This window comes from Aptenodytes patagonicus, chromosome 1 (genome assembly GCF_965638725.1).
Source record: "Aptenodytes patagonicus chromosome 1, bAptPat1.pri.cur, whole genome shotgun sequence".
Lineage (NCBI taxonomy): Eukaryota > Metazoa > Chordata > Aves > Sphenisciformes > Spheniscidae > Aptenodytes > Aptenodytes patagonicus.
This window is the reverse complement of record NC_134949.1, coordinates 57,517,035-57,533,818: the sequence shown is the minus strand read 5'-3', so window position 1 is coordinate 57,533,818 and position 16,784 is coordinate 57,517,035. Positions and strand designations below refer to the sequence as shown.

The following is a 16,784-nucleotide window of genomic DNA, read 5'->3' as shown; positions in this document are numbered from 1 at the left end:
CTACTGGGTTTGTTTTGGTTTTTTATAAATAAAGTATTTTGGATTACAACCTATAGTTTCTCTTCATTTGTAAGCTCTTAATATGCCTTACTTTAAATACTCTGAATTAAAGTCTGTAATACACTTTTAAATACTTTTCAATAATGTTGATTCTAAGATTTTGTGGGAAATATTAAAGTGCAATTAGGTCGTATTTTTGAGATCGACACATGCTTTCTTGAAAGCTAGAGTAAAAAGCTGGCTGCTGATTGCTGTGTAGCAAACTTCCTCTTCAGGGCTGTGGTGTGTCCATGTTCCCATTAGTATGTGCTGGTAACAAAAACCGGAACCACACCCCATTGTATTACTCTAAATTCACTTGTTTGGAGTTGATGTATTTTCTCCCCGTGTTGATCTTGTCAATGTAAGCAGCTGGTTGCTGGAATGTACATGATGGACCCCCCAGTTTCCTTGACCATGCCAGAAAGAATTATCTTAGCTAATGAGAGAAGGTTAATAGGCAGCGTTGTCTTCTGAATGAATCGATGAGGTACTTCAAGGCTTTGTTTATGTTAAATTTATCAGAACACTTAACACTGCAAGTTAAGCTTGTGTTTAACAAGCTTCTTGTGTACAACTGAAAAGGGAAACCATTAATCATAGAACTTCAAATATTAGTGAAATGCATCAAAGAGTGAAAGTGGGAAGATGGCAAGTGTGATACCCGAAATGGCAATAAGCCGTTTTCCCCTCCCAAATTCAGTGAACTTTCAACATGGTGCTACATTGTTAGCATGTCTATAGCATCAATTCTTGCTCTGTCATTTGGAGAGTATAACTTCATACTTCCTACACGTTTGTGAGGTTTTAGTTATGCTTTGTCAGGACCTTTGTGGTCTTGTACATGTGATGCAGCCCAGGTGTTCAGATAGATCCCTTCCACCTCAGTAGAACTTAGGTGTGTGCTTACATGAATTGAAGCCTAAATTACTAAGTATTGATTATTGCGATATTTTAGTTATTGATGATGTGTCCAATGGAATATTAAATGCACATCTCTACTAAAAGAGCAGAAAAAGGGGAGGTTGTCATGCAAAACAAACAGCTTTTGTGCAGCCTTAGTACCACAGATATTTGCCTGTATATGTCTGAAAAAAAGGCAGCAGCAGTAGCAATCATCCCTGTCCTGAACTTACCACAAAGACAGATGACCATAACTAGGTGTTTACTTTCAGGCTATGGGTCTCCTTGGCTCCTTTTATGATTAGTGCTACATGTTGTTGTAAGCCATAGCTTCAGCTTTGATTGTGAATATGACCTTTTTCTCATTCTTTTCCATTCCCTGCTCTTCTGCTCGCAAAACTAAGGAAGGTGCTTTTAAGTAGAAGGCTGTCTGTGTGCCAGGCAGTTACTGGAATTCATTTTGTATTTTGATCCTACCCTTTTTCAGCAGCTCTTTAACTTTTGCGTGCTGCAAGAAAGTTTTTTGGAAATAGTATACTTATAACTGGCACTACAGCCCAAAAGGCACACATAGCTTGACAGCACAAAAGTAGTAAACATAATTTGAGGTTATAGTAACTTTGAAAGATGAGGGTGTCACTGGAGAGCTTTTTCATATTGCTTACAATCTGTGGCTCAAAGAAAACAGAAAACTTTGTCTCAGTGCCATGACAGACAATGCGAAGTATACTAACCTCCCCAATGCTTCATGTCTTTGCTATTAGTAAAACTGAAAAACCTGCTGGGCTTTTCCTTGCTAGAGTTTAGAGCTGGGAAGTGTGCTTTGATATTTTATAGAGAACAGAAGAGAGCAAGAACTGACCTGGCTTAAGCAATACCAGACAGAGTGCATAAAATGCTGTTCTGTATGATGTGGAATGCTTGCCTCAAACTTCGTTAAATGCAGACTGAATTTGCAATTATGTATGAATTGCATTTGGTAATAACCTCAGGATGTTGTTACTAAGGACTCATCTTGCCCTTATCCATTTTCTCCATCCATGAAGAAGGAGAGCCTAACTTTAGGAAACCAGGAAGACATTTTATTACTGTCCATAGAACCTTTTCTCTTTAAGAGAGTTCTTTGAAGTCCTCAATCAGGAAGCTGTTAACACATAACATCTCAAAATACTTTTGTAGGAATTGATTAGTTATGTAAATGTCTCCTTGTACACTGGCTTGGCAATACCTAGTGAAAATGCAAACAGAAATATTACCTATACCATATAAATGCAATGGAAGGAAAAAAAAAATCTGAGTGATGTGACAGCAAAGCCAACTCAACTTTAAGCTTTTTAAACTGTGGTCAGAAAAAGCTTCGAGTTGTGCATAAATATAAGAAATAGTTCCGTACTATTATAAACTCCAGTTTTGTTTGTAAAGCTGTTCTGTTTTTTATAAAATCTTCTGAAAGATCATGGGTTATACTTGTTAGTTGTTTCCCATTTGTAAAGTACACATCTCTGGTCTCTGATCCTAACCCTCATCTGTCAGATCATCTTTTTATATTAATCGTCTTTGTCTTAATCTTTCCCTATAAAAAGAAATTACTCCAAGTGAGCTGAAAACGTGGTCTTAAATTTACTTTTAAGGAGGTGAAGAGAATTGGTTAACAAAAATGTGATTCACCATAGAAACAGCTCAGCCAATAGCATATATGCAGTAAATTAACCATTTTCTGGTACTTTCATATTTGATACGAAACATAGCAACATGGTGATAGCTTGACAACAATAGCAGCTGCATATATTTTTCTTCCTTTTTTGAAATGATGTTCTTGTGGAAAAAATAGATTCCCTGGAAAGTAATTTATATTACAAGTTTCATCACAAAAATTCTGTGGGTGGGTACAATAGGCTAGAAATTAAATTAGTGATTTGTATAATAAATGATGGTTTTGATTTGATATGACACTTCTAGTCTCTTACAAGTGACATAGCTACAGGCAATAGAATAATCTCTTCCCCTTGTGAAGATAAATGTCGTATCAGCCCAAACCATCTTATATTAAATTACAACTTCCCTTTTTTTCCATATGAAAAGATTCATGAGACTCTTCATTAAATAATAGCACAACCCAATTAAAAGGGTACTTTGGCCAAAATGTCTTGAAGATATTTTCTAATATCAGGCATGTAGTTAATTTATATAGGGTACTGCCATAAGATGCCTGATCCAAATAAAGGAATTTTCCTTTATGCAGCAAGTGGCGTGATTGTGGCCACACTGAGCTAGAAGGTGCTTTTCTTATCTCAGTTAGACTGAAACCCTCAAATGCAAATGAAGTATGATGATAAGAGGAATCTAGTATCTTGACTTCCTTTCTTGGGGGGAAGAGGCATGTAGTACGTGTGGCTTTTGTACAACTTGATTGTGCTCATACCGTTGTTTTTCATGTTTTGGCAGAGAGAAGGAGCAAGAAAGGGAAGAACAGTTAATGGAAGACAAGAAAAGGAAGAAAGAGGATAAGAAAAAGAAGGAATCTGCTCAGAAGGTAGGTTTTGATATTTGAATTTTTTTATTCAGCCGGAACATAAATAGTTTTGGGGGTGGTAAGTTGTTAAATTGTTTGTATTTGAGCTTAAAAACTTGATTGTTCAGAGTGATGCTTCATTAATGACTATTTTTTGCATAATTTTCCTGGAACTTAAGTGTTTAACTTAGACATTTCTTCTCCTTAGTGTGTCATGTGAAGTAAAAGAAGTTTTTTGATATAAAGTATTAAACAAGTTCTTGAACATGGGTTCTCTTGACCTGTGCAACTCCTGCTGTTTTGAGGTGTTTGGGGATGGGAATGCTGCCGGGCTTTTGCAATTCTTGCAGTAAAATTGACTTAAGTATTTTCTAAAGCAAGAAGATACGTTTTTTTTTTTTGTAAGTCCTTAAGGAAGTTTATAAGAAATATTTACTACTGAAGGTTCCCTTTATTTTTTGCTAAGTATCACTTAGGTTTTATGTTTTCTGTAGCTAATAGCACTTCTGCTGAACTGTATCAGTTCAAGTCTAAGCCATGGAGAATTGATAAGTCACTGAAAATTGTTTTTGCTCAGAAAATGGGTTTGAACTTTTGCTGTATTAGAAGCTCTCTGTTTTGCTGAAAACCGAGCAGATTGTTCTAGGAGTTAACTTGACACATGAACTTGAGTCTCTTGCAGCTTTATCCATTCTTCTTACTGGTACAATCTTTTCTGTCTAGTTCTGGGCTTCCCGGTACAAGACAGGTGTAACCATCCTGGAGCAGGTCCAGCAGAAGGCCCCTAAGATGATTAAGGGACTGGAGTATCTGACAAATGAGGCAAGGCTGAGCAAGCTAGGGCTCTTCAGCCTGGAGAAGGCTCAGGGGAGATCTTATCAATCAATGTATATAAATACCTTGTGGGAGGGAGTAAAGAAGATGGAGACAGGTTCTTCTCAGTGATGCCTAGTGACAAGGCACAAGGCATTGTGCACAAATTGAAATACAAGAAATTCCACTTAATCATAAAAAGACTTTTTTTTGTGCATGTGTGTGACTGGGCAACCATTGAAACAGGTTTTCCAGAGACGTTGTGATGCCTCCATCTTTGGAGATGTTCAAAAATTAATTGGATGTGGCCCTGTGCAATCTGTTTTGATGACTTCACTTTGAGTTGGGGAGACTCCTGGGAGTGGGAGGGGAACAGGGGTGGGAACTGTGGACTAGATCTCCACAGGCTGTCCCTTCCAACCTCAATGATTATGTGAAATTGAGAGCAGAAAGCTTTACTTTCTTTCAGTAGTCTCTGTTTTTCAGTTGCTTCAGTAACAACAGATCCTACGAAAGATCAGACGTTACTCTGTTAGATTCTATAGGTTTCTGCTGAGAACAGCCAGCACTGATTTCAGTTAAATTTTGGCTTATCCAGGGTCTTATCTAGCTTTTTCACCAATTTGAGTCTGTCAGTTTAAATTATTGAATTAGGTGCGGACAAACTGGTGTATTTCTGTTGTCTTTATCCAGCCATTGTGTTGATACGTCCCCAATAATACTGCAAAAGATCAGTAGCTACAGAACAAGGTTTCTTCAGTGTCTTTTTGCCTCAGTGTTGCTGCTGTTTAGTGTTGAAGTACAAAAACTATATGTAGCAACCAGGGGGAGCAGATGCTGGTAAGTAACGACTAGTGACTTGAGGATTATGTGCTGATATTCAATGATACAAGAGAAACTTGAAAAGGTTGTACCGATCATCTTGATAACAGTGCTGTGAGTGTTTACTGAGGAATTGGTGCTTTGAATACAAAGGAGATTTAGCAGCTTTCCTGTGTGGTCCCTCACCTACTAAGTTATTCAGTATGATTGAATGTTACAATATTTTGCCAAAATCTTGGGAAGGGTAAACACTAAATAAGTTGATCTCCTAGAGACCCAACTTAACAGTAATACTTGGAGATATCTGGGAATAGCAAAGCAGGCAACTGAATGGACAGAACATAAATGTGTGTGTTTGTTCTTAGTGACTGTGGGGGTGTTCACCAAATAAGCAGTAATGATTTGGGGGTACCTTTTTCAGACAGAGTTTGTCTGAAACAATTGTTTCTGTCTGGATCTTCTGAAACTTAAAAAATAAAAAAATTACTTCAACAGAGATTATGCAGGCAAATTCACAAACTAAATTCCTGTGGCTGGTGTCCCAGGGGCCGTTTGGTAGCTTGTCAGAAGGCTGAGTTTGACTCCACCTTCCCATTTACTATAGCTGCTCCTGCCCTGCTGATGCTTCTAGGTTGCCCACAGAGAGATGACAGGTGTAAATCTAAGGCAGTGTCACATTTTCTCAACTTTTGTATTCTAGACAAAAGAATCGCAAAAACAAATCATTTTGACTAGGAGAGAGACGCAGTATAGGCAGAAGTAACTCTTTTTTCTTCCTAAAGCAAACTGTGGTTATCATGTAGAATTCTTTAAAGATTTGGTAAAATGGGGTTCTTCCAAGTAGACAAGTTACTAATTTACTGAACATGTTTACTGTTGACTATAGTAAACCTATCAGCATTAGCAGATTGGATTCATGAATAACTTTTTCCCCCCCTCTTCCTTTTCCTTTAGTAGTGGACCATCAGAGTCACTTAAGTGCTTAACAATTTTTAACTGTGTTACAGAAGAAGACGTAATTTGATGCATACAGGATTTTTCACAAGTGAAGTGAATATTGATGTCTGGCTTGGTACAGACGCAGTTTTGGTACAGGTGCATTTTTAGTGTCTTGGAGACTTTTGGATTACCTAATTCTGTGAAGTTAGGATGCCTAAGATTTTGTATTATAGCGAATGTTCCACTTTGCATATTGCAGTGTTCATCTTTGCAAAGTGAATGATGCCATAGCAATTCAGTACAGTTTGTCTTTTTATTCTTTACCGTACAAAGGAGTTCTGGCTTGGTTGGTTTAAACAATAAACTGCTTTTTACTTGTGCTTTCATTATTCTATACTGTCACTGTGTGCTTTCCAGAATTATGGACTAGTTCAGCAATTTCTTTTAAGAATAGGTGTCATAGAACCTGACACATGATGATCTTTAGGGTTTTTCCATTATTGTGTAGTGGAACTCATGATCGACAGGTTCAAAACATGCTACAATACACATGATTCCAGAGAATATGCCAGTGGTATGTTTGTCTCTACTACAGCTTGAAATCTGCTATGCTGAAAGAATGTAGAAGTACAGCAAAACCACATATTGAGTATGTTGGCCAGCGTGATGGCTCACTTCAGTAATCAACTTCTTATTGTTTTCAAGAGATTTTGAAGTCTGGTGTTTTATAGATATTGCTGGTACTTTTTGTAGTTGTGGCAATGAATCCAGTAAGGTTTAGGATTTCTCCTTGGAAGAGATGTCATGGGAAAGGTAAAATGGGAAGATAGCAGAAAGACTGCTATTCTCACCTCTCGTTACTCCTGTGGAAATTCCGTTGCCAGCCCCAACAGTCTGCTGTAAGGATACTCTTACAGAAGGAAGTTTTCGTTACGCTTTAACTGTAGTACTTCACCTCCAAAATCTGAAAGAACTGTAGTGCTATAGCACATGTTTATTTGTGTTTTGGAAGTCCATGTTTGGGATGAGGAGGGGGGTGTATACCAAAAATCATCATGAGTGAAGTAATTACGGTTTCTGCCAGGGACTCTTGCATCAGGCAAAGGTATTATAGGAGCTGTAGTATTTTTGAAAACTTCATATATATGACTAGGAATACTGTTTAGACTTGTAGTTCATCAGCTGATTATTTTCATGCAACAACAAATACTGTTCTTGTGCTAATAAATTAAGGTCATGATTTATTGCAGCCTGTTCAATGTTTGTTTTGAGGTTCTTAAAACTCTATTTACATTCTTGCTCTTAATTTGCAGGTCACAGATCAAAAAACCAAAGGTAAGAATCTGATCCTAAAGAGTATTTTTTAATTGACTTGAGCCAAGACTCGGATCTTGATCAAAACTGTTGGAAAAGGAGGGGGAATTATGAGTCAAGATGAAATACTGAAGATGTGTATTCAGAAGAAATAAAAAACTAGAACTATCCATGTTGTCAGCATCAAAATACTTGAAGAGGGAATGAGGATTGTGGATAAAACAGGTTAGCTGAAATATTTAGTTTACAGTTTTGCAAAGGTTTTAGACAAGTAACCAAAAACTGAAACCACCTATATAAGTGGAATGGAAGACAGGGAAAGCACTGCTTGTGGTGAGGTACCAAAATGAGTGAAAGTGACTTGGTTTTGGAAACTTAAGAGAAGTTCAGGCACCTAAAAGTCCAACAGATAAGGCAGGACTGATGAGCATCTTGAAAGTTAAGCTTATTTAGCTGATCTAAAAATATATTTAATCTTGATTTGCATGTCAGTTTTCTAAAAATTGTGTGAGGAAATTGCCGTTATTGACAGGAACTAAGATAGTAACTTGATTTTACAGCTAACAATACCTTTGTTTGGGTTTGGGGCAATGAAGCCTATATAGAGAAATCGGAAAACCCTTATCAAAATAAAATGTGGGGAATAACGCATTCATGTTGCCAAAGAGAGACTTGCTTGTTTTGATCTCACATTTGTAAGAGGAAGAGTTTTACTGATTATGTTTACTTTGCTGGGGAGGGGTTTCTGGACATCCTTTTCTTGTATTAATCGTCAACAAAGGCTAGAGTAGATGTGTTAAATTTTCCTTGCCTTGGGAGTCTGATGTCTTAGCAATTACACCTTCTAGGTGCCTGGCTAGGAATTTCTTCTGCTCTGTTTCAAAAAAGCACATGGAGAATGTCAGTCAGGGGTCACAAGTCTAGAGTCTCTTAAGCAAATTTTGTGATGGTGTTAGTTCCTCAAGGATTTGTTTGTGGTTTTCCTCTTCTCCAATGCATAATAGCCCTCAGAAGCGGCTTGTCCTGGCTTATAGGGTCACCTGGTGACCAGCTGGGAAACTTTAGGCGAGTCCAATACAAATGCTGTATGTAGGACTGCCTTTTGGGTGAGAGTGAACTATTACTGCCTTATTTAAGAGCAGTACAGAGAACTCAGATTTGTTAACTCTGAATCCAAGGGGGGGGGGGGTCCCCTCTTTTTGTTTGTTTTGGCAGTGGCTGTGTAGCCTAGTAAGCAGGTGAAAACTTGGGATCTGATTTCAGATCTCCCATAAGGGGGTGATGCATAACAATCCAAAAACCAGTTGAAGACCAGCGAACAGAACGGGGGTGAAACCAGTTATATTTGACTGCTAATATTTTAAAATGACTCATTGCCCAGGGTGGTATTCTTTCCCAACTTAACATTTTCAAGAAATTTGGGGCTTATGGTGAAATACTTGCTGAGGGCAGAGTTTCATCCTGGGGTACAGAGTTGCACATGGAAGCACGAGGTTTGCTGCTACTGCTTATTCCTGCTTCTTTAATTAAATTGTTCTTCGATAAGGTTGAAGTTGCACGGTATTTCAGAGAAGAATGAAATTATAAAAGGAAAGAGTCACAGTGAGTTCTTGTAGCTAACACAGGTTTAAGTGGAAAAATTTCTGATTTTCATTCTTCCTGTTTTTCAGTGCCCGAAGTGACGAAACCAAGTTTAAGCCAACCAGTGGCTGCCAGCCCAATTGGCAACTCTCCATCGCCACCAGTCAATGGTGGCAACAATGCCAAAAGGGTGGCAGTGCCGAACGGACAACCGCCAAGCGCCGCCCGCTACATGCCTCGGGAGGTGCCGCCGCGATTCCGTTGCCAGCAGGACCACAAAGTGTTACTGAAACGTGGGCAGCCCCCTCCGCCATCCTGTATGCTCCTTGGGGGTGGAGCAGGGCCTCCTCCCCCAACAGCACCAGGAGCAAACCCAAACAACGCACAACCAGTGACAGGAGCACTGCTGCAGAGCGACAGTGGGACTGCAACAGGCAAGTAATAATAATAATAATATTAAATGAACACGTGTGTGTGCATGGCAGAAAAGGGATCACTGAAATTGTGCATAAGCATGTCATATAATAAAACTCCTCAGATTGCTTTTGGAGAGCTTACTTCTACTATTTTAGTATATAGACTTTTCTTTTGCTGTTAGTGGTGATGGATGCAATTCTTACTACTAGATGGAACAAGAAAGAGGGTTAATTTTTTTAAAATATGTCTTGGGTGCTTTGAATCAGATGCTGTAATGCTCTTAGGACCGCAGCAAGGTAAATATAATGCATGGATAAACAGCATTTTATGGTTGTCGTTGAATAGTTCTTAATAGCTCTTTAGGTTTCTTTGACATTAATTTCCTATCTTGTCACTTTTTTATATGATCTAGTAAAACAGACATGTAGATACCAGGTCTGCAAATGGCAGGTGTCTGTCACTTCTGATCTGGATGAAATAGAAAGATGGTCCTTTTGCTCCTGACTTTTTTTAGTCGTAATCTTGTTTTTCTCCTTGGATAAACCTTTTTATAGAAGTGGTCATTGTCTTGTTTTTGCTTTTCTGTTCACTTTGAATTCCAGAAGATAAATTGATTTTAAGATTAGTTGTTTTATGAGCATGGGGAAATTGATTGCTCCTGAATTTTTAAGACCCTTGGAGAATTGCAGTAACTGTAATAATTCCTTCTTAAGTTATGATAGTAGAACAAACAAAATTCCACTCAAGACATCTGCCTCCTAAAGAAAACCTTAGGTGATCTGATAAGTCAAGGACAACTTCAGTTCTAACAATAAGGGTGTTTAAAAAAGAAATAATAGATGCTTGATAGTCAAGAGAAGAAAATAACGATACCACTGTGTCTGAGTTTGCCTTTGAAAACCATGCCATATTAATGGGATGTTGTTTTGTTTTTTTTTTTTTAACCACAGTCTTGGAGAGCATAAAGTTTTTATAGTTCTTTATGGTTCAGAAGAAAAAACAGAGGTGACTTGGAACTCCAGAATCAGGGAAGCTAGATGGGATGGCTGTCTTTATTAAAAAGGATTCTAGGAAAATGAATAATTCTGTTTGTTTTGTGGTTTCAGTACTTGAATTCCTTTGTAGCAAATTCCTGTTTGACAGATTATTTATCTTGTTGTCTTTGATGTTCCCAATTTAATAAGGGGGGGTGTGCGTGTGAATTTCAAACTACAAGGGCAAAGTTTTAGCTAATCAGTTTAAAAACAGATCTCTCAAGAGATGGCTGATTTTGATAAAACACCTGAAACATGGGGAGGGTGGGGAACTCACCCCAAAGTCTTCCAACTATATATAAAATCCTAGCATTATGTCAGCATTAGTATACCTTCACAGTAATTGTAGTAGGCTGACAAAGGAGACTTTATGGTAGTGAAGCATTCTAAAAGTTTTCAGAATTTCTCATGAACAGCATTTTTTGCTGTTGGATGTACTATATGAGGACACTTCTGAAGTAGGAGAGGCTCCTTAAGTTCTATGTAACTAATTTGACACCTAATATTTGTTTTTCTGAGACTGAAATTTGATTTTATGAATTCTCATATTTTTACATTTAGTTTAATGGTGCATTAACAACTAAGATGTTACATTGATTGTGGCAACTTTTTATGCCAATGGTTAATTGCTTTATCCTGATGTAAGTCAGGAGTGTTGCCAAGAAAGATATGGGTCCTTCAGATCTGCATCACCCTATCCAAATTTCTACACCATAACACAGTTAACTGGGCTGGGGGGCTGACTTGGATTAAAATTAACCCAGGTTGTCTTTTAAAGCTAATTTCAGTCTCGGTGATTTACCAGTGCAGCTCACTGAATATCAGTGGGAACATATGTGCTAGCATGTGAGAGTAGGTGTGCCAGAGGAGTGGGAATGAGCAGCTGGACAAGAGAAATGCTGTCACTTGGAGTGCTCCATCAAAGTGCTTATGGAAGTATGGTGTTGCTATCTGTTTCGCACGTCATTAATCCCATCTGAGATCCTGGCTGTTTACAAATTGGATTTCAGGTTGGGCCCAATTCTGTCAGGCACTTATGCACTGATACTGTGATTAATTCATCCCACGTGAAAACAAAAGCAGGTTCCCAAAGGGGAAAATAATGCAGCTTACCTAGTCCTTCACATTGTTATATTCGCCACATATCTATAGATGGTGTTGGTGAGGCTTTAATACAAAAAGTCAATACATAATCCTTCTTTTTCTACCAGAATTGAAATGCTTCTGTAAGGTGGTGAAACTCTAGTTCCCTGACAGATTACACCAAATTTACTATTGTCCCGTAGCAATATGGGGGGTTGGGGTGGAGGGTGGTGTATATAATTCTTCCAATACCAATGATATTCAGGATGTGCAAGACAATTTTGAAAAACAAAGCTTAAATTTTATTGGTGAAAGTCTTTAATTAGTTACAATACTCTCTTAAGAAACACCACTATATCTCACAGCAAAACTGCATCTTCATTTCAGGACTCCATTTCAATACTTTCACTTATTTCAGTTCCATACTCTCATCCTTAAAAAGCAGTCATTTCCTGGTAACTTTTTTCATTTTAGTCAGATCAGAAACTTGTTTATGTTCAGCATGTTATTAAGGAAGAGTCAGTTTTAGAACCAAGAGCCCTTACCCATTATCTTAAGACAAAACCATAAATTGCCAAAATTTTGTTGCCACTGTCAATGGCAAAGGGAGGCTCGTTTTATAGAACAGTCCATTAACTTGTGTCCTAGTGCGCTATGTTAGGAAGTATCCCAATCTTAATACTTTTAAAATGTCTTCGCAGAAATGAAATATGAAATGCTCTGTTAAAATCACCTATGTGAAGATCTTGCTAAATGTATAACTGCCTATGCATCATTCATTTGCTGAATCATTGCTAAGTTCAAAAGACAGCAATCTTGCAGTCTTTTAAACTTGTCTTTGGCTGTCCTCCTTAAGCTATTCCTGTGATCAGTCTAATCAGAAAGTTTTTAAATTGGGGGGGGGGGGAAGGGGGGGGGGTTACTCAGTGTACTAAAAAGATAGCAAGATACAAATATCGGTGGAGAGTCAGACTTCCTTGCTATTGTTAAGTTTGCACTTGAGGTTAAGGCAACAGAAGGAACAGAATGTGCATGGGAACTGCTTGGTCTTTTGGATCTTGGTGTCTAGGATTTAATGGATGAAGACAAACTTCTGTTCATCAGTATTCAAAGCTTACAAGAGAGTTCTGACCTTGCTGTAAAGTCTGGATCTTTACTGGTGGCCCTCAATGAAGGGGGATCTGGAAGACATTCAGTGGGTGTTCATTGGTTAAGCTGATGAACTGAAAGCCTGAGACAGGCGCTGAAAGCTGATCTGTTCATGTTCTATTAAAAGTATTAGCAACCAGAAACTGTGGTCTTCACTTTTTGAATATATAACATAGGAACTTGGGGGGGGGTGGAGAGGCGGGGCAGAAATCCACTTTTTTAAGGTCATTATGCCTTATTTTCATGGAAGCTGTCATATGAGCCAGTAGTAACAATATATATTCAGGTATGACTACTGATGCGGATGTTACTATGAACTTTATGCTCTGCAAAATAAGTTAAACTGGTTGGGTGGGATAACTGAGTAAGACTTAATATATAAGGATTCAATACATGGTTTTGTAGAAGGGAGAGTGTTTAGTCTTCATCACTGGGAATTTGTGGCGAGGGCAATTTAGGGTCCCTTGGTATTAAAAATACATAGAAAAATGAGTGGAACCCTATATAGAGAACACCACTGAAGTACTAATGGACTTAAATTATTTAGAGGATCAGAAGTAATGATGCGGATGGCAAGGGAATCTTGTCTGATGTTTTAAACTAATGATGATAACGCGTCTGCATATATGCAGACATCGTGCTGCCAGCACTGACATAGGCTTCATCCATCGTGGCACTGTGTTAATTTATGTCTGCTTTAAAACTGTATACAAATACTTTGTCTATGTGAAGTCATGCCACATAGGACATAATAATAGTTCACCACAGATGAAAGAAAGGGACCCTATTCATTGTCGTTCATCCTGCTAATTTCCTTATAGTGACTCCAAAGCTCATTGAATTTGCAGGTTGCCCTGTACAATGTGCTAAGCCAGCAAAAAACTAACCCATCAGAAAGTGGACAGTTTTGTGTTGAATTAGTGAATACAGTTGACTTAGTTAAAGGGCTTAACTGCCATCAGAACTGTCACAAATGAGAGGTGAAACTTGGGGAACTCGACGTAGGTGTAGAGCTGGTGAGAGAGAGAAGGAAAAGTGAGATCTTTTACTAGCCTACATCCAGTGGCAGGGAGATCAGCTTAGGTGCTTGCAAAACCACAAACTGTGGTTTCTAGGGTAAATATAGCAGTGACACAAATGTGGGGTAATTACATACTGAATGCAGCTTGCACGTTACTACATAGAAATTGTAATTTGTGTAGCTTTGGACTCTTTTGATTTACAGTAACTTTTGGAAATAATTTTATTTGTTTTGCAAAGGGTTGAAAGAAATTCCTAGTAGCAAAATCAAGTTGAAAAAGACATTTGAAGCTGAAGAATAGACTTCTTCAGCTTTATATATTCATTAGATGCTTTTTGTCTTCAATCCTTTATCTGTTATAATTACTATGTTGAACTTAGAGCCGGACTGTTAGCAGAAGTAGTGAGTCAATGGTGAATTCAAATGTCAGCAAAATGCTTGTGGGGAGTTTGTTGAAAGAAATTTTTTTATCAGTATTTTCAATGGTGTTTTCCAGCCTTCCAAAGCAACTTTGTTACACATTTGAGGGAAGGGTTCTGATTAATGAAAACAAGTAATCAGTGGTGTCAAAAATGTGATGTTCAGTGCTTGTAAATAATATTCATTATTAATGACCTTTTTGGGTGTGGGGTTTTTTTCTAGATTCAGCAATTGGAGGTGCTGCTGCTTCAAATTATGCAAATTCCACTTGGGGTCCTGGAGCCGCCTCCAACAACGGCACCAACGCCAACCCAACTCACATCTGGGACAAGGTGATTGTAGACGGGTCTGACATGGAAGAGTGGCCTTGTATTGCCAGCAAAGATGCTGAGTCTTCTTCCGAAAACACCACCGATAACAACAGTGCCTCGAACCCTGGCTTGGAGAAGAACGCTCTGCCAGGAAGCACCACTAGTAACAAAGGAAAAGGAAGCCAGTGCCAGTCTGGAAGCGCTGGAAACGAATGTAATCTTGGGGCCTGGAAATCTGATCCCAAGGCTAAATCTGTTCAATCTTCCAACCCTGCTGCCGAGAGTAACAATGGACTAGGTAATTGGAGGAACTTGAGTGGACAAGATAGAATTGGTCCCAGTTCTGGCTTCAGCAACTTTAACCCAAATAGCAACCCGTCTGCTTGGCCGGCACTGGTTCAAGAGGGCAATTCTAGGAAAGGGACTTTGGAATCTGATAGTGGTAGCTCCAATGCACAGATTAGCACAGTAGGTCAGACCTCTAGGGAACAGCAGTCAAAGATGGAAAATGCGGGTGTTAACTTTGTCTCTGGCAGAGAACAGGCTCAAATTCATAACACTGATGGACCAAAAAATGGAAACACTAACTCCTTGAACTTAAGTTCACCAAACCCTATGGAGAATAAGGGAATGCCCTTTGAAATGGGCTTGGGGAACCCTTCCAGGAGCACTGACACCCCTTCACAAAGCACTGGAGAAAGAAAGACTGGGAGTGTTGGATCTTGGGGTACAGCTAGGGGGTCTTCTGGAACTGACACAGTCTCTGGACAGAGCAATTCTGGAAACCATGGGAACAATGGAAAGGATAGAGAGGACTCCTGGAAAGGAGCTTCTGTTCAAAAACCTAATGGGTCAAGAAGTGATTCTTGGGATAACAATAACCGGTCTACGGGTGGTGGGTCTTGGAACTTTGGCCCTCAGCATGCAAATGAAAACAAATGGGGTGAAGGGAACAAATTAACATCTGGGGGGTCTCAGGGAGAATGGAAACAGCTGTCTGGGTCTGATGAACTCAAGATTGGAGAATGGAGTGGTCCAAACCAACCAAATTCTAGCACTGGAGCATGGGACAATCAAAAAGGCCACCCTCTTCCTGAAAACCAAGGCAATTCCCAGGCTCCCTGTTGGGGAAGATCTTCCAGCTCTGCGGGAAGTGAGGTTGGAGGTCAAAGCACTGGAAGCAACCACAAAGCAGGAAGCAGTGACAGTCACAATTCTGGACGCCGATCATATAGGCCTACGCATCCTGATTGCCAGGCAGTCTTGCAGACTTTGCTGAGCAGGACTGATTTGGACCCCCGAGTGCTTTCAAACACCGGCTGGGGCCAAACTCAAATTAAGCAAGATACCGTGTGGGATATTGAAGAGATGCCACGGCCCGAGGGGAAGTCTGATAAAGGAACTGAGGGGTGGGAGAGCTCTGCCACACAGACAAAGAACTCAGGGGGCTGGGGCGATGTACCCAGCCAAAGCAATCAAATCAAGTCTGGATGGGGTGAGCTCTCAACCCCAACGGAGTGGAAGGACCCCAAAAATACTGGAGGATGGAATGACTATAAGAACCCCAATTCTTCTAATTGGGGAGGAGGAAGACCAGAAGAAAAATCATCTTCCTCTTGGAATGACAGCTCTAGTAAGGATCAGGGGTGGGGCGGACGGCAACCTAATCAAGGCTGGTCTTCTGGAAAGAACGGCTGGGGAGAGGAAGCTGACCAAACAAAAAACAGCAACTGGGAAAGTGCAGGAAACAAGCCAGTGTCTGGTTGGGGTGAAGGTGGGCAAAATGAGATTGGAACTTGGGGTAATGGTGCAAATACAAGCGTTGCTTCAAAGGGTGGATGGGATGATTGTAAAAGAACTTCAACATGGAATGAGACGGGTCGACAGCCCAACTCCTGGAACAAGCAGCAGCAGCAGCACCAGCAGCAACAGCAGGAGGCTTCTGGATCCTGGGGTCCACCGCCCCAAACTCCAAATAATGGGCGACCTCCAAACCCAAACTGGAACAGCGGACCACAGCCAGCTGCCCCCAAAGAGGAGGAGCCTAGTGGCTGGGAAGAACCTTCTCCACAGTCAATCAGTCGAAAAATGGATATTGATGATGGCACTTCAGCGTGGGGAGATCCTAGCAGTTATAACTACAAGAATGTGAACCTGTGGGACAAGAACTCACAAGGAGGACAGGCCCCACGGGAGCAGAGCCTGCCTACTCCAATGACTAGCAAATCACAAGCATCAGGTACTGGTCTTGTACCTTTTTTCAGCAAGCTCCTATATATGAATGTAATCTTAATGCATAAGAGATACTTGTGCAGCCTCCAATTCCTAATAGTTTTATTCCATAAAGACAACCAATTTCTTATTTGAATATTTGGTTTTGTATTTAAAGTGTCTTTAAAATTTGAATCAATCAGTCCTCTGCTTGT

The 16,784-nt window shown here is 39.6% G+C and overlaps 1 protein-coding gene across 6 annotated transcripts in view; it reads left to right on the top strand.

The window, feature by feature from the left end:
- TNRC6B (trinucleotide repeat containing adaptor 6B) overlaps window positions 1-16,784 on the top strand; it is a 150,164-nt gene that overhangs the window by 86,445 nt on the left and 46,935 nt on the right. For all 6 annotated transcript variants that reach the window (XM_076337355.1, XM_076337346.1, XM_076337397.1 and 3 more), the window contains 4 exons: window positions 3,388-3,475; window positions 7,342-7,363; window positions 9,013-9,357; window positions 14,270-16,597. In XM_076337355.1, the coding sequence (XP_076193470.1) occupies window positions 3,388-3,475; window positions 7,342-7,363; window positions 9,013-9,357; window positions 14,270-16,597 (2,783 nt within the window). The remainder of the gene's footprint in view (window positions 1-3,387; window positions 3,476-7,341; window positions 7,364-9,012; window positions 9,358-14,269; window positions 16,598-16,784) is intronic.